At 39.7% G+C, this 16,687-nt stretch overlaps 3 protein-coding genes across 3 annotated transcripts in view; 2 read left to right on the top strand and 1 right to left on the bottom strand.

Annotated features, from left to right (window-relative positions):
• The window catches only part of LOC114366680 (U5 small nuclear ribonucleoprotein l(3)72Ab), a gene marked incomplete at its 3' end in the record, with an annotated part of 35,207 nt that extends 28,592 nt beyond the window's left edge, over positions 1-6,615 (bottom strand). Inside the window, exons 1-7 of the mRNA XM_028323624.1 lie at positions 6,415-6,615; positions 6,072-6,235; positions 4,776-4,974; positions 4,240-4,351; positions 3,159-3,286; positions 2,477-2,590; positions 1,018-1,134 (exon numbers count right to left, since the gene is read on the bottom strand). Coding sequence (XP_028179425.1) covers positions 1,018-1,134; positions 2,477-2,590; positions 3,159-3,286; positions 4,240-4,351; positions 4,776-4,974; positions 6,072-6,235; positions 6,415-6,459 — 879 coding nt within the window. The remainder of the gene's footprint in view (positions 1-1,017; positions 1,135-2,476; positions 2,591-3,158; positions 3,287-4,239; positions 4,352-4,775; positions 4,975-6,071; positions 6,236-6,414) is intronic.
• Positions 6,616-8,925: 2,310 nt separating this feature from the next.
• Positions 8,926-16,160, top strand: LOC114366679 (mediator of RNA polymerase II transcription subunit 28-like). Its single transcript, XM_028323622.1, has 2 exons — positions 8,926-9,368; positions 16,005-16,160. Exons 1-2 carry the CDS (start codon positions 9,309-9,311, stop codon positions 16,131-16,133), a joined length of 189 nt encoding a protein of 62 aa, XP_028179423.1. The 5' UTR covers positions 8,926-9,308; the 3' UTR covers positions 16,134-16,160.
• LOC114366678 (probable lysine-specific demethylase 4B) lies at positions 9,432-14,756 on the top strand. The gene has a single exon (XM_028323621.1). The coding sequence runs from the start codon at positions 9,900-9,902 to the stop codon at positions 12,624-12,626; it is 2,727 nt and encodes a 908-aa protein (XP_028179422.1). The 5' UTR covers positions 9,432-9,899; the 3' UTR covers positions 12,627-14,756.
• Positions 16,161-16,687: the final 527 nt, after the last annotated feature.

The raw sequence follows: 16,687 nt of genomic DNA, 5'->3' as shown, positions 1-16,687 counted from the left end.
ACGCTTAACTGAAGTAGGTTCCTTTTGTAGTGAAGCGTATTCTGTGACGTAACAGAGCTGTCACGAAATACAGTCAGCATTAAATACTTAGTGACACTAAAAGTACGCAACACGTCTTTGTTACAATTGAAATAAGGTTGTGTTGTCAACTGTTTGACCACTTTGAGTGTCACGAACTATTTGACGCTGACTGTAGATCTTTCAAAGCACATCTGAAATCTTGCAGACATTATGAAGTCAAAAAAATCACCGTCATTATTTTACTTATTATCCTGCTTTACTCAAATCATCATCATCATTGTTGGTATAGATCGTTTCATCCACGAACACTTGCGGGGAATGAGGACTATCGTTTTAGCGCTCACCAGTTGGCGCCACTGTAGAGTAAAATCCTGTCACTTGCTAGTAGCGAAGACAGTGGCGCCAACTGGTGAGCGCTAAAGTTGTAGGAGGACTATCGCATTTGCCCTCATCAAGATGGCGCCACTGTAGAGTAAGGTCCTGTCAATCGCCAGGGGTGCCAACTGTTAAGTATAAAAACGATAGCCCTCATTGAATCCGAGCGTCATTATTGTAGTGTGCGTGTGCACTCATGGATGATTTAGCGTGTACCGATAACACTCAAACATTAGCGGAAGAATGGTGGGGCGCGTCCGAGTGGATGAAACGATGTATAGTGGCCTGCATCCATTGCCTTTTTGCAACCTTCATGAGATCATGTGTCCATCTAATTTCTAATAGGTGGACGTCTCACGCAGCGCATTCTGGTACGTGGGACATACTTGTCACTTCTTAGGTCCAGTTTCCACCAAAACGGAGCGGAGCAGAGATGTTTGTTGATTTAATTTTCCATTTATCGTCTCCGCTCCGCACCTCTGTCAAATTCTATAGAAAAATTTGACGGCCGCTTTGTCAAATCAGGCCTTATATTATTTGTCACAGGCCAAATGTGCAAATCATACGAAGTCATGGCCATAAAAAACTAGTGATATAAAAAAAATTAAATCATTTTTTTACCTGAGACACCATAGCGTCGGGGAAATGCCTGGACAGCCGTCTTTGAAGCCAGTACGCGTCGATATCCATCGGGTGGAGTGTCGTGTCGCGACGTTTGGCCGACATTTCTTCGGACAGCTAAAAAAACATTTTTTTAGTTTAAAAGCGATCGAAATGTAAAATAAGAACTTATTTTGATCTATGACAATAATTACAGGTTTTAAGACAGAGCAAGTTTTGTTAAAAAATATGTTAGTGGAGAAAAAATACTGACATTTGGCGATTATCACAAACGAATCCCGCGCGCAAACGCGTTGTCAGTGTGTTGTGCCGCGCGTGTTTTCTATACAAACTGAGGTACTTGCATATAATGATTAAATCTGTCGTCCCGCGTACCGCGGCGGAGCGCGGTGCAGTGTGATAATCGCCATATGATATATCATTCCTGTCTATAGACTACCTGTGGCCAGAGTGGTAAGAAATCCTGTCTCAGGTCATGAGGTCCCGGATTCGATTTCTAGTGGGAGTAACATTTTCAGCTCGGTTTGTTTGGTGGTAGGGCTTGTTTTAAGTCCATCTAGTTGGCTAAAATCTTACATAATTACAATGTTAATAGCATTGATGTGCCCGGCAGTTGGAGGTAAGATACCAAGCCAGTTCTTTTGTGATTGATGATTCCGTATGAAGCTCACTTCCACCTGAGGCCTGATAATCGCTTTCCATCAGCTGAGATACAACAATGCTGTAAATAAATAGAATCAAATAGTCTAATTACATAGTCATCTACATATTCTATATAATATGTAGATGACTATGTATACCTAGGCAAATTGGTGTCATTCGATACAAACAGCAACGAAAACGAACTAGACAGACGAATAGGTATAACATGGAAGAAATACTGGGCACAAAAAGAAATCTTAAAAGGGAATTATAACTTAAGTATAAAAAAGACAATAATGGATTCCTGCATTCTCCCAAGCCTAACTTATGCTAGCCAGACATGGGTCTTTACGGAAAGAGTAAAAAACAAAATCTCCTCTTGTCAACACGCAATGGAGAGAAGTATCTTAAAACTAAGAAGAATACAAAAGACTAGAAACACAGACATCCGTATGAAAACTAAATTATCAGATGCTCTTAAATTTAGCCTAAAACAGAAGTGGAACTGGGCAGGTCATTTGGCAAGATATAAAGATAAGAGGTGGACCTATCAAACAACAAAATGGCAAGGCCCAAAAGGCAAAAGAAACGTAGGACGGCCGAAGAAAAGATGGGCCGATGACATAACAAACAAGGCAGGGAAAAATTGGATGCACATAGCCAGCGACAGGGAAAGGTGGAAAAAGATGGAGGAGGCTTTTACCCAAGTGGGGCCACAAGCAAGAGATACAGATTAATTTAATCAAACTGTAAAAATGTGGAATATAAAGCTATAATAAATAATAAATAAAGTCTAATTACAAAATAAACAACTCACGTTGGCATGAATAGCATTCTTCTTCCCTTCTCCGTCGCTGTCCTCTTCCCCGGAGCTCTCTTTGTCTTTTTCGTTGTCTGTGCCCTCACCCTCCTCTTTTTCTTCCTCGCGAACCTGTGTAATTTAAATAATTCAATTTTTTGTAACAATCACATCAATTTTGTGTATGTCAAGCTGGGTCTTCAGCGCGTTTTGCCCTACACAATCAACATGTCAACATTCAACATTTTAGTAGGAAATTTAGTTGAATAGTTATTTCATTTTTAGCGTTAAGAGTCGCATCTCCAACTAATTTGAAAATTATAAATAACTTGAAAAAATCAAACTGCCTAAGGCGGGAATTGAACCCACAACCTTGGCTAAAGTCGCATCTCAAACTAATTTGAAAATTATAAATAACGTGTAATATCGAACTGCCTAAGGCGGGAATTGAACCCACGACCTTCCGCTTGCCGGGCGACTGCTCTTCCAACTGAGCAACTTACGCCCGTTTTCACCATCAATCCCTAATTTTTATGTGACCCCTACGACAACAAAATTCCTGTTATTTGTTACTATAGGGGTCACCTAATAATTAGGGATTGGTGGTGAATACGGGCATTAGACACTGGATGAACCCGTCGAAATTTTCGCTGGCCGTAACAGCGTATTACACTTGAAAAAGAAGTACGAAGATGATTACCTCCCCGTAAGCATCTTCGTCGTCCTCCTCCGAAGACTCTTCGAACTGGACATTGATGCCGTAAGTCTCATCGATCTCTGTGTTCCCTTCTGTCGCCGAGCTGATGTTGAAGTCTGTTATCTTCTTGCCTGGCGATGAAGAAATAAACTTTTATTAATATGGAAATAAAGTCCTAGTATCACTGCGACTGGTATCGATCTATTGTGATCGCCACAAGCATTTAGTACTACACTCAACATCAAATAAACCGCACCTTCCGCGACGCGAACTTTAAAGATTTTCTTCTGACACAATCATAGTGCCCCAACAATATTGGTGTTATTTGAAAGCCTAATAAATATCCTTAAGGAAAAACACATTTAATTTCTTAATAAATGATTAACATATACCATAAATGTGACTTGAAAAAAGACCTCACTTTGGGCTCACCTCTGGGATCAATTAGACCAAATTTTATGGTTATAAAACCAAATAATGATTACACGTGGCCTCTTTAACAGATGGATAGCGATTAATTCCAACTTAACAGTTTTATAGCCATAAAAGTTAGCTCAAGCGTAACTACCTATTTTTTGAAGAAGTGACTCTGGATCCTTCTAAAGACACATTTTTGGGATAAAAACCTTTCCTTTAATGAAATGAAGTTTAGAACGAGGCTTTTAAATGGTGCCAATATTGGTGGGAAGTGGGGATGCATACTTTAAAAGTGCTTGTCGCGGGAGGTGCGATTTATTTGATGTCGAGTGTAATAAGTATCTAGAAACGTACTACGTAGTAAACGAACTAAAGTCGCTGACATAGCCCGACGGATTAGCAAGCTGAAGTGGCAATGGGCAGTGCACATAGTACGCAGAACTGACGGCCGATGGGGCAGCAAGGTTCTGGAGTGGAGGCCGCGTACCGGAAAACGCGGCGCGGGACGACAAGGTGAACCGACGACATCATAAAGGTAGCAGGAAGGCGCTGGACGCAGGCCGCTACCAACCGGGCAACATGGAAAGCATTGGGGGAGGCCTATGTTCAGCAGTGGACGTCCTATGGCTTAGATGATGATGATGAAGTGTCTAGAAGACTCACTCACCTAAGTTGACTAAAAGTGCAAATCTCTCATCAGGAATCGGTCCTAACAACATCTCAATTTCTTTTTTCTTCTCTGGATCCTTTAGTTTGTCGTTTTTGAGGACAACCAACACCTGAAAAAATAATAGTACAGTGAATAGTACTTTCCTGTTATGTTTTACCATAGGGGGTCACTTAAAAACTAGGGATTGATGGTGAAAACGGGCATAAGACTAGTCAATGTGTAAAAATAAAATTAAAAAACTTAAATCTCAGACACATTGAAAGTTTGTCAAGATTTATGCACAAAGATTCCAGAAGTTAGTATTCTTAGTATTATTCGCAAATACAACTTTCTTAGAAGTTCAAAATGAATAGAATAGAATAGAATTTGCAAATAATAATATGTACATACAGCACATACTGGATAAAATTGACATCAATTTAACACACACACATCAGTGTCATGTACTATGTTGGCGTTGTTTTGCAAAACCACAACCTGTATTACGAAACTGTCAGTTCCTCCTACTATCACAAAATATAATCATAACTTACTTCATCGCAAGCCCCGCACAATATATCCCTCGGTTGGTCCCCAAGAGCGCTCTGCATGAACGACAGCAGCAGTTCATAAGCGTGCCTCGTGTGCTGAGCCCGCGGTCGGTATAGGACACCCGGGGTGTCGTCCGCCCACGCCACGCGAGCGGTTTTAGACTTGGACAGCTCATAGGATGCTTCGTCACGTTTCTGTCGCCTGAAATTTTTTATTATCAATTAGTACCAAAGATGCTAGAAGCTTGGACTGAATACTAAAAGGCTGAACTATATAATACTATGTGAAGGTATGAAGACCGAAGGAGAGAACTTACTGAAATTTTGTAAATTGAACCAACCTATTGTTAAACTGTTTGTACCTAATGGGGGAGGACACTGTTGTCCATACTACAGGCAACAGACAGAAGATTCACTCAAAATTGTCACACTTTTTCTTGAAATAGTCATTTATTTATTTTTCCCTCCATAATAACATTAAAAGAAATACAAAACATCTGATTATAAAACTATATTGATCAATAGCAAAATAGCAACTGACTACAACACAACTGAATTGCTATTAATATTGTATAATAATAATAATAATAATAAAGAAGCTCTCGCTAGATGGTTGGCTCAAGGGTCAGATTCAAAAGGCGGTGATCCTCAGCACGGCACGCATTGTCCGGAGGTTCCTCAGCCTGTGACCCTGACCACCGGTAGCTTGGGCCCTGCTCCGCTACCAGCGGATTAACTATTTTTAAATTTTTTTTATAATGTATTTTTAGTTTTTTTTTATAATTTACATTGTAAAAAAAATATTAAAAATAAGAAATAAAATGAATAAAGAGATAATAATAAAAAATAAAAAATAAATAAAACGGCCTCTACGTGTTGGATCTGTATCCCCACGCAAGCTTTATAAAGGACCGGGCCACTTTTGACCCGTGAGCTCCAAAGCGTACAAACATAATAATAATAATTAAAAAACTGTACTTATTGCACAATATTGATCAATAAGCAATAGGAAATCTTTAGAAAATCAATAATTTAACTAAACTGGTTGCATGTTTTTATTAAAGTAAATCATTTAACAAATTAAAGATCACTTTTAGATGCTAAATACTAAATCCCTAAGTGACTGAATTTCTTTCGCCACTTCTTCACAGCACCAGCCTGTATGTTGACCCGAACTGGTGGCTATTGGTGGTAGGGCAAGCTATATTTGGGAACGTGTACAAGAGCCCTGGTAAGGGCCTATGCACTGAATAAACTATTTGATTTGATTATGCTACCAAATTAGAACTGGGTCCTTACTTGGCCTTTCTCTCTTCAGCTTTATCAGGCTTAGTACGCTGAGCCCGGTCACCCATCCGGGTCCCGCCAAGCTTCCCGGTCAGGGATAGAACCTCTCCCGTCGCCTCATCACGACCGCGACGCTCAATCAAACGAACATCAGCTTGAAGGACGAGATTGGAGTTCTGAAAATCAAAAGTTAGGTTATGATGCGTAAACAATCTTGAAATTTTATCAGTTACCGACTAAATAAGTGGAGATTTATGTGTTCATTAGCGAGTATAGGATTGAAACTAAGTGTTAGCATGGATAAACAAGTAAATAGCAGCTTGTAATAGATAAATAAGATGATGTTAGTACTCACGGCTTTGTATTCGTATTGCAACTGCCTAGCAGCCGCGTCAGCCATTGTAGTTGATTATTTATTTTGCTCCACTAAATTTGTGCACAAAAGTTTGTGTAATTCGCTTTGAAATAAATATAAACTCAATCCAAATGCAAATATTTACGCATCAAAACAAATGTCAGCGAGGTTACTCGCCGCCACCATTTTTAATGCTAACTTTTTTTATCGTATGTCAAGAAGATTTAGCCTTGGGAAATGGGGTTTGAACAAGAGTGGTGTCTTTAGACATACTCTCTAATCTGTGGTTGGACATACTCTTTTTAGTCTGTGGTGTTATAGTGACTCCTTGGTGGTTAGATGCGTCATGTTGGCAATATTGAAAATTATTATAAAATGCAATACATGTTGATTGTCTGTTTGTTGTTATTTACGAGTTCACGATCTTTAATTATTTTTCTTTGTATGGTTATTCATATTATAATCTATTTAAATTAAACCAAATGAAACAGGGACAATTTATGCGAAATCATGGATTAAGTTTTCCATGGTTTACAGAAAAAGTTGACCATGTACCTACTACGTACCTACTAGTCTTAAGCCCGGCTTTTGCTCGCGAGGATTTATTTTTTACATGCATTAGGTAACTCTACAGGAATTTTAATTATTATTATTAAACTGTGGTGAGCTGGTTTCATATTGCATAAATGGAGGTTCCAATCTAACTTAATTATACCTAAACGAAATAAAAAAATATATTTTATTTTATATTATTTTATTTTACTTCAGCGGGATTCAAACCTGGAACTTATAATTTTGCAATAAATGCTTATTTATTCTTACTTATTTTCAGAGTGTAAAATTGCTTGCCTTTACCACCACATCGAGACAAGATAATCTAATTAACACAAAATGCCAATAATCTATGTGATTTTTAAAAACTTTCATCTACTTACAAACTTACTTTATGTTTTTGTTATCTCAAAGCTGATTAAGGCTGGCATCAGCGTGGCCAGATTATGATGTGCGCCGTGATATTTAAGCTTTTGTCATGCCATTTTATCGATTAGACGCGATAAAACCATACATTTGTCATCTGAATCATATCGACCGATCTAACCCGACAGAAAACCAAAGTCGATGTAATGTAAACCGAACGAGAGTCGAATGAGGACGCTGACTGCTGCTGACCTTCACCATGTTGTTTTCCTCATAAATATTAAGGATTCTGACTGAAGCCTTTTACATGCCTTTTCTGTCTGACCGTATTTTTTTTACCTTTAGTACAGAATGGTTATTTCAATCGCCATCTCTCTTTTTTCTCCCTCTTTTGAGGGGCATGATGATGGTTTTTTTATGTCTTTCGCATACAACCTAAAAATAGCACGTGTCTGTATCACAATGCGTTAAGGTCTACAATCGCATGATCGTGATGACTCAAACAGTATGTACGAGTGAATAACCGTCCTTGGGCTCGTTCATGTATAACACGCGTCACGTGTTTGTGTTATTATTTTAAGAAGTATGATTTTTTCACAACTATGTATTATCAATGTTAAGGTGAAAGTGCGCTGATTACCTAAGGTTTCGGGGGATCTTTCTGTGATTATGATATTTAGTGACTCTGACACATAGTACCTGTATTAGTGGCAAGGCAAGAGATTTGAAACCTCCTCCCCTCCCCCTCTAAATCTCCCCCTCCTCCTAAACCACCTTTTATGATGCACCCACTCCCTCCCCCCTAAATCTCCCCCCACTCCCCTTAGTACACCCCCTTATGAAGCATCCCCCCCTCTCCCTTCCTTTAGACCGCAAATGATTATTTTGCAGCGCCACTCGCCAGCAGTTCTTTTTTTCAAGCGTAGGTAGTTTATGATCTTTCAACTGATGTAGGGTAGTTTAAGGAACTTCCTGGTTCTCCTGGATGCTCCTACGTCTCTGTGATCGAACCACGGATTTGCGGTTGGCTGCATCTGCGGTTGCGGTATGCGATCAGCCTAGGATAGTCTTACAACTCAATCAGTCAGTCTTCCACATCTCAGTCAGAAAAACATGAAAGACCGGTCAACCGGTCAAAGTTTGATAACAAACAGCTGATTTTGACATGTTTACCACAATCAGCTGTTATTGACAGCGCAGTGTTGGCAACATTTAAAAAATGGATTGAATGAATGATCAATGTGTAAGATGGACGTCATCTCTTAGCCCCGGGTAAAATTTATACAACTTTTTAGTATTTTTAACATGTTTCACAATTACACGTAATACGCATTGTAATAAACGGACACGTGCGTTGCGCACGTACGGTATAGAACGAATTTTTGGGATGAAAGTCTGTAGGGTTGTCACTTAATTTTTTTATACCTACCCTTCAGTTTACGTGCGTGCGAGCGAGGCAAATATCTACAATTCTTAATTTGTGAAAGAAAGAAAGAAAAAATATTTATTTGGTACTAAATGATTTTTATACAATCCAAGATTAGGGCAAGAAAAAAAAAACAATTAGGTTGATTTGGGAAAACTTTTTTCACATGCCGCGCTGCAATGCAATGAAAACAACTTTTATTTAACTGTTTAATAATACCTACTACACTGCAGGGAGGGACCACAATGAGAACAGAAAACTTGAAAATATATTGAATCAAACACAGATCTTTGATTCTAACCGCTTTTTTGTTTGCAACTTACGAGCAACTCGTTGACAACCCTGACTCGTAGAACGAATGAGCGTGCGTGGATAACGACAACGCTCACAACACGGCGAGCGAGAAAGCGGGTAAAATACGCCCATCGCTTGTGATCGCTTTTCGCGCATTTTGCTTGCGCGTGCTCGCAATACAGTAGCGACTTCTCTTTCACTCAGAGACGCCAAACGGACAATAACATAAAATTGTGCAATCAATCAAATACCTAAGATGGCGACTCCCTCAAATGGAAGTGGTAATTTAGTTGAGGAATTTGAAGAATCATTTCAGGTATGTTTTTATTCGAATTAATAGTAGTTTTCCTATGAGAAATTCGTAAATCATTCATAACCTCTACGAGAAAAAGAATGTTTGTATTATTGACAACTGTCAAAATTGTATACCAACATTCCGAAATGAATCCGGACCGTGGCTGAGTGGCCGGCGTTGCTACAATCGAAGCTGCATAGGCTAAAAAATAATCCTAGCTCGCGTAATGTCATACAATTCGGTGTGTACGTGACCTAAATTCGCTTATGTAGCTTCAAGTGTACTTCGATTTGTGTGAAGGGATTTTTGTTGAAAGCATTGCGAGCGCATCTCATTCAAGTCGGCCATTTTACTGATAATGTTTTCACATAATTACGAGTAGATTATCGCGTGGTTTTTAACTCGAATTTCCGAAATTTGGACAATATTTCGTGGCGAATAATATCGTGAATGGCGTCTAAGGTGGCGAAGTGTCGTTTGAAATACTGTACGAGTGGTGGACAAGTGATGAAATAGTGTTGATTTTGGACATCGTGTGTTGATAAAAAAGACATGTCTGTGGTTGGTGATGAAGCTGGGACCTCGGCGGGTGGTGTGGCCATTCAGGTGTTCCGGCCGACATGGGAGGAATTCAAGGATTTCAACAATTACATCCAGTATATGGAGTCAAAGGGTGCTCACAAGGCAGGCCTGGCAAAAGTGATCCCTCCGCCGGAGTGGGTGCCTCGTAAGTCGGGCTATGACTTGGATGCGCTAAACGTGACGATACCCTCGCCGATTTGCCAGGTGGTGACTGGAAAACAAGGTTTGTTCCAACAGATCAATATTCAGAAAAAAGCCATGACTGTGAAGCAATTTGCTGTGATGGCCAACTCTGCAAAATACTGCACTCCTCGACACAGCAGCTATGATGATCTTGAGAGAAAGTACTGGAAGAATGTAACCTACGTTGCTCCGATATACGGTGCCGATGTCAACGGCAGCATCACTGATCCAGACGTCAAAGAATGGAACATAAACCATTTGGGAACTATACTCGACTTTGTCAACTCAGATTACGGTATAGAAATTGACGGTGTAAACACAGCTTATTTGTACTTTGGCATGTGGAAGACAACATTCGCCTGGCACACCGAAGACATGGATTTGTACTCTATAAATTATCTACACTTTGGTGAACCCAAAACATGGTATGCAATCCCACCGGAACACGGAAAACGGTTTGAAAGAATCGCTTCTGGATTTTTCCCGACTTCTGCGAAAACCTGTCAAGCTTTCCTACGACACAAGATGACATTGATCTCACCACAGATTCTGAAACAATATTCAGTTCCAGTCAATAAAATCACTCAAGAGGCTGGTGAGATTATGATCACATTCCCGTTTGGCTACCATGCAGGCTTCAACCATGGCTTCAACTGTGCGGAGTCGACAAACTTTGCAGCTCCACGGTGGGTGGAATACGGAAAGAGGGCAACTCAATGTACTTGCAGCAATGACATGGTTAAAATATCGATGGATACATTTGTGAAAAGGTTCCAGCCAGATCGCTACGAACTGTGGCTGAAAGGCCAAGACATCGGCTGTCATCCGGAACAGCCTGAGAAAATGGTACCTGCACCACATCCTTCAGGCCAAGACATTTTGTGCAACAAAAACAATACAGAACTCCCAGAATCATTTATAGAAGCTGAAGTTGAGAATTCTAAGAAAAAGAAACGCCACCCACTTCATCTGAAGAGAGCAATGGCCAGTAAAAGCATATCTGAAGGTGCGATTGCTGTGTCCATTTTAGGTCACGATGTTATGGATGACGATGAGATGACAATGGCTGAAGGAGACCTGGACATGATGACCTCAATGAAGCGGCCGATAATGCCAATGGACCCTGATGACACACAGCTTGATGCTCTTGAAGACATTTGGCTGAAAGGAGATGAGATGGACCCATCTGAAGCTCAATTGCCTGACGTTGGGTATATGGACTCTGACAAAGATTCTGATTACGAAGAACCAAAGAGTAAAAAGCTGTCAAAACCCAGAAGAAAGAGGAAAGAAAGTATCAAGAAAGAAGGCAAAGTCAAATCAGAAGATGGGAAGGTCAAAACTGAGGATGAAATCTCTGAAGATAAAGACAAAAAGAAATCTCCATCGAAAGCTAGTCAGAAACCCAAACAGAAGGGAGTGAAGAAAGTGAAGACAAAGAAATTGTCAGATGAACAGCTTGACGATATGGCCTCTGCGGTCTCGAACTGGGAGTCTCCGCCGCATGTCGAAGGGTTAAGTCCAAACGCAATCGCGAAGACAGACGGCAGTGATCCGCTGGAAACAAGCCAGGCTAAACCAAATACCTCTACTGAATCAAGTACGACGCAGGGTACTCCTGAAGTAAAGACTGAAGTGAAGAAAGAGCGCAAAAAGCGGAAACCCGCCGTGAAATCTGACGCAGAAAAGAAGGAAAAACCGCCGAAGAAAGAGCGCATTAAGAAGGAGCCCAAAGTAAAGAGCGACGTACCAAAAGAAAAGAAGCCGAGGAAACCGCGAACGCCTAAAAAGCATCCCAACTTCGAATACAACTCACCGATAGAACCAGTAATGTCAAGGCAATCGAAAATGTACTCTACTACACAGAAAATAACAGCTACAACAGTCTCCCCGCCTACATCTACCGTCACTTCTTCAATACTCAAACAGTTGACGCCGCTGCAAACACCGCCTAAAGTTCTTTACCCAAATGCAACATCAAATGCCAAAACAGTTCAACCAAAGTCCTACGACTACGACACAAAACCATACACGAGTAGAGTGCTAGATTCAAGTATACGGGTTCCAGCTGTAATTCCACCTTTGAATAAAGACCCTAGTGCCTTCCAAGGGGAGTTCCACAAGTTTATGTCGAACAAACAGAATGTTTTGCCCGTGTCACCGCCGTTAGGGCAAGTCAGACGGCAAGCTAAGAAGCCTTCGCCTCCCAAAACTGTCGCACAGCCTGCTCAGCCCGCTAATCCGCAGGAATGGCCAATGCCAGTGGGCCAGTACAATGACAGCATATTCCTTGACTCCCCACTCGACTATCGGACGTATGCACCTCTGCAGACAGCGCAAAGGCACCCAAATCCTGAACCGGCCAGGTCTTGGAGACCAGAGGACGCTTACTACCAACAACATCATCAGCAACAGTCCTTCCAAAATATGCACAACATCTTCAATCAAATCAACACAAACGATGACTACTACAGAAGTCCGTACCAATCCCCGTGGTATTCGTACCAGAAATAATCAGTATTGTAATATTTACTCAATAAGTAATTTAAATCCGTTCGATATTTCTTATTAAAGACTATAAATATTGCTTAATGATGTAAATTGATTACAAGATTTAGTTTAATTTATTGTACAAAATAATTAAATTACAGAGTTTAGTTCACAATTCTTTATTACAGTGTTAATTGCAAATACTAATGAATATAGTCATCTATTATCAGGCTGTGGGGATTTACATCCATCGCCTATTCATATTCTTAAATCCATAAAAACAATAATAAAATCTAAAGTAATTTTTTACACTACCAATAATTTAAAAGTACCTAATAGAGTCTAGAAAATGTAACACTAAAGTTTTTCTATTTATCAAACTATATGTTTGTGATTTGATTGTTTGCACTTATTTTTAGGGTGTGATTTTAAGCAATAACCGTTTAACTTATTTTAAATTGTGTTGGTAAATTAAAAAACGATACAAAATAATAAATGTTGATTGAAAAATGTTTACGATTGTTAAAGTGAACTATTATGAATAGGTAGATTTAATGGGATCTTTATTCATTAATTTCAATATAAAAAATCCGCTTTGTGAATGGATTGTAAATTATTATTTGTGTATCATCATTACACTTAAGTTACGAATGATGTGAAAAGTGATTTGGTTATGTTACATAGCAGAATGTTATAGTAAGTAGCAGCCGCCCGCGACTTCGTACGCGTGGATCCCGTTTTACCCCCTTAGGGGTTGAATTTTGCAAAGTCTCGTCTTAGTGAGCACCTACGTTCTAAAAGGAACCCCTATGCTAAATTTGAGATTCCTAGCACTTGTAGATTCTGAAATGTCGTGATGACTGTGTGAGTCAGTAATTTCGTACGAAACTTAAAAATTATAAATTAAAAAATGTCTATGTTAATCACTAAAAAAAAATTGAATTCTAATGGTGAAAGAATTTTTCAAAACCGGTCGAGTTTATTTATTACAAACATACAAAAAATATTTTACGTAATCTCTTCTATATTTTGGATCGTCCCCCATATCACTTTTCACATCATTTAATCATGCTCTTAGCCATTTTATCGACTGATTGAATACCTAATTTAGTATAAAAATCACATTTAAGTATAGTACTACTTAGTTTAATTTAGCAGCTTTACCATAGTATAAGTGTTCTACACAATTTTGGGTGTGTCCTAAGTATTAGTTTTAGGCTCCCTGCAGACTACAGATTTAATCGGCCGATAGTTATGTCAGGACCAGGCTGTTGATCAGTCTGAACAAGTATGGAAGTGCGCACATTACACCGATTTGGTATCGGCCGATTCTTCATACAAGTTTGAAACTGACCAGACTGATTAAAAAATCTGTAGCCTGTGGCGAGTCTTAAAATTCTACTTATTATTTCAACACGATTCTCTTGGGTGTACCATATTCGTGGTTTTGGTTCTATCCCTTTCGCCCTTAAGCAGTCGTGGCTTGTGCAACAAGGACAGATATAGCCGAAAATACGGAGATGGTAAGCTTGAAAATGAGTACTTTACACTTGTTTGAAATTAATTGTTATTTTTCATCATAAGTGTGGAATAAATTACAAAATAATTATATTCAGAATTGAGATTTTATTGTATTGGTCTAGAGGTGGACTATTAAATTTAAAATAACGTATTCAAGTGTTTTCCAGAAATATGTGAAGGCATTTTGGTTGTTAAGTATAATATAAAGCTTGTAAAAAGTGAATTTCTTAGTCATAAATGTATTAAGACTCTTAACCATGTGAACTATTGTATATAAGATTAGAATTATATTAAATAGCTAATTTACGAGGGTAGTCTAACTTTACTGAACTTCTAGACAAAATAACGTCGCTTCAAAATTCGTTTCGCTTGCAAGTCAAAAAGCCAATTTAAAGATGGAGTGCTACTATACGTGTACTACTTATTATTATACGTGACTTTTTATGGAACAGTTTTGTACATTTGTACCGAAAAATGGCGCTTGTCGACTACTTGTTTGACTATTTGATTTGTAACTGTATCATAAAGCCATAAGGTTCGAAGTTTGAGACCTGTAATTTGCGTTTTAATGTCGACCTTTTAAGGCCAGCTACACACGTTGGTTAACGCCACTCGGCCAACGTGTGGTTTGACCATAACTTTAAAGATAACCGGTGTTTTTGTATGGAGTTTGACAGATTTTTGACGTTTTTTTTAAATATTATGGTGCAACCCAGCCTAAGAAAACACCCCGCAGGCTACAGACTTTTTGTCGGCCGATAGTTGGACCCGATTCTAATTTGTATGAAGAATCGGCCGATACCAAATCGGTGTAATGTGCACACTTTCATACATCTCCATACTGATTAACAGCCCGACCCAACTATCGGCCGACTAAAAATCGGTGGTCTGCGCCTAGGCTAAATCTAAATGTACCTACTTTGAGTGATGTTATTTTAATTCATATATTACCACGACTTGTTCTTCTACTATAGCTCGATGTTTGAAGCCTCATCATCATTATCATCATCATCACACGTTCAATTGGTTAAGAGTGCAAAATGTTCAATGTAGAATAATTAATAGTATTTAAAACCTGTTTTAAATGGAATTCTGTCAATAAAAGTATGGTAAATTATTTGCGCTTTTCAATTATCAATCCTGTAGACATCCACACTTTTGTTTCGAAATAGCTACATACATTACACAACACAGTAACTTGTACAATAACTAATTCAGTAACCAACCAATAACCAAATAGGTAGGTACTTATTAATCATTACAATAAGTTTTGACAATACCATAAATCTTCACGAAAAAACCTAAATGTTCTCCGGTAGACCTATCCTACACTAGGTACACAATAGAAGAACGTCCGAAGAACAAGGTAGGCCGCTCTGCCAACCGGTAATTGTGGAAATCATTGGGGGAGGCCTATGTTCAGCAGTGGACGTCCTGTAGCTGAAGTGATGATGAACCATAAAAAAAAATACATACTTAATAGCTAAACACTACAAAAAAGTTTTTGAAAAATTATCATTTTCGAAAAAGTGATCTTCGCTACTTGTAAGGTAGGTACCTAGTCTACCCTGCCTCCCTAGACAAGTGGCAAAAGCTGACAGTTGTAATTTCGAAAGAAGCGAAGGTCTTTCGAAATTACAACTGTCCTGTGTTTTTTGTATTTTAATTACATCGCTCCGTCCGTGAACGGATTCGACTCGATCAAAAGCCACTTGTCGCACTCGCACACTCACTGCGGCTGCCCGTCGCGCGTCGCACAGTCGCGACAGCAAAAAAATTACGCGCGAGCAACAAGGATGGGTAGCTTGTGGTCATTGGACAAAATGCTATCTGCTCGGCGACCGGACTTTAGACCTACTGTATCCCACTGCCCACCCCCAGGCATGTCTGAACGTGCTGACGAAGCAGGAGGCGTCTCCGAGCGTGGAGAAGGAGGAGGTGAAGGTGGAAGTGGAGCGGTTCATCGACCTGGCCAGGCAGATGGAGGCGTTCTTCCTTCAGAAGAGGTGAGTGCAATAATAACGGATTAGCTATAATCTAGTCTGTGAGCACGTAGAATTTTGTCCAATGACCCCGAGCTGCCCATCCTTGTCGCTCGCGCGTAATTATGTTGCTGTTGCGCTCGCACACTCACTGCGGGCGCCTCGCACAGTCGCGATGCATATAATAACGCGCGAGCAATAAGGATGGGTAGCTTTGGGTCATTGGACAAAATTCTAAGTGCTCCCAGACCAGGCTTTAGCTGAAGTGGCCACTAGCCGGAAGTCGTAGTGTGGGCAGACCTCCCTCTAAGTGGACCGACGATCTAGTGAAGGTCGAGGTGCCTGGATGCGGGCGGCGCAGGACCGGTCTTTGTGGAAATCTTTGGGTGAGGCCTTTGCTCAGCAGTGGACTTCATTTGGCTGAAACGTACGAACAAACGAAGCTGAAGTGGCAATGGGTAATCATAATAATCATAATCATAATATCTTTATTGCTTCATGTGGTACAAACAAGGTATTAAAAATAAAATAGTCCCAGAACATGAGCCCTGTGAGGGCATTGCAACATTATACATAATATTA

The sequence above is a fragment of the Ostrinia furnacalis genome, unplaced genomic scaffold, assembly GCF_004193835.3.
Source record: "Ostrinia furnacalis isolate ACB-3 unplaced genomic scaffold, ASM419383v2 OfSCF0660, whole genome shotgun sequence".
Lineage (NCBI taxonomy): Eukaryota > Metazoa > Arthropoda > Insecta > Lepidoptera > Crambidae > Ostrinia > Ostrinia furnacalis.
This window is presented reverse-complemented; position numbering and strand designations above follow the sequence as displayed.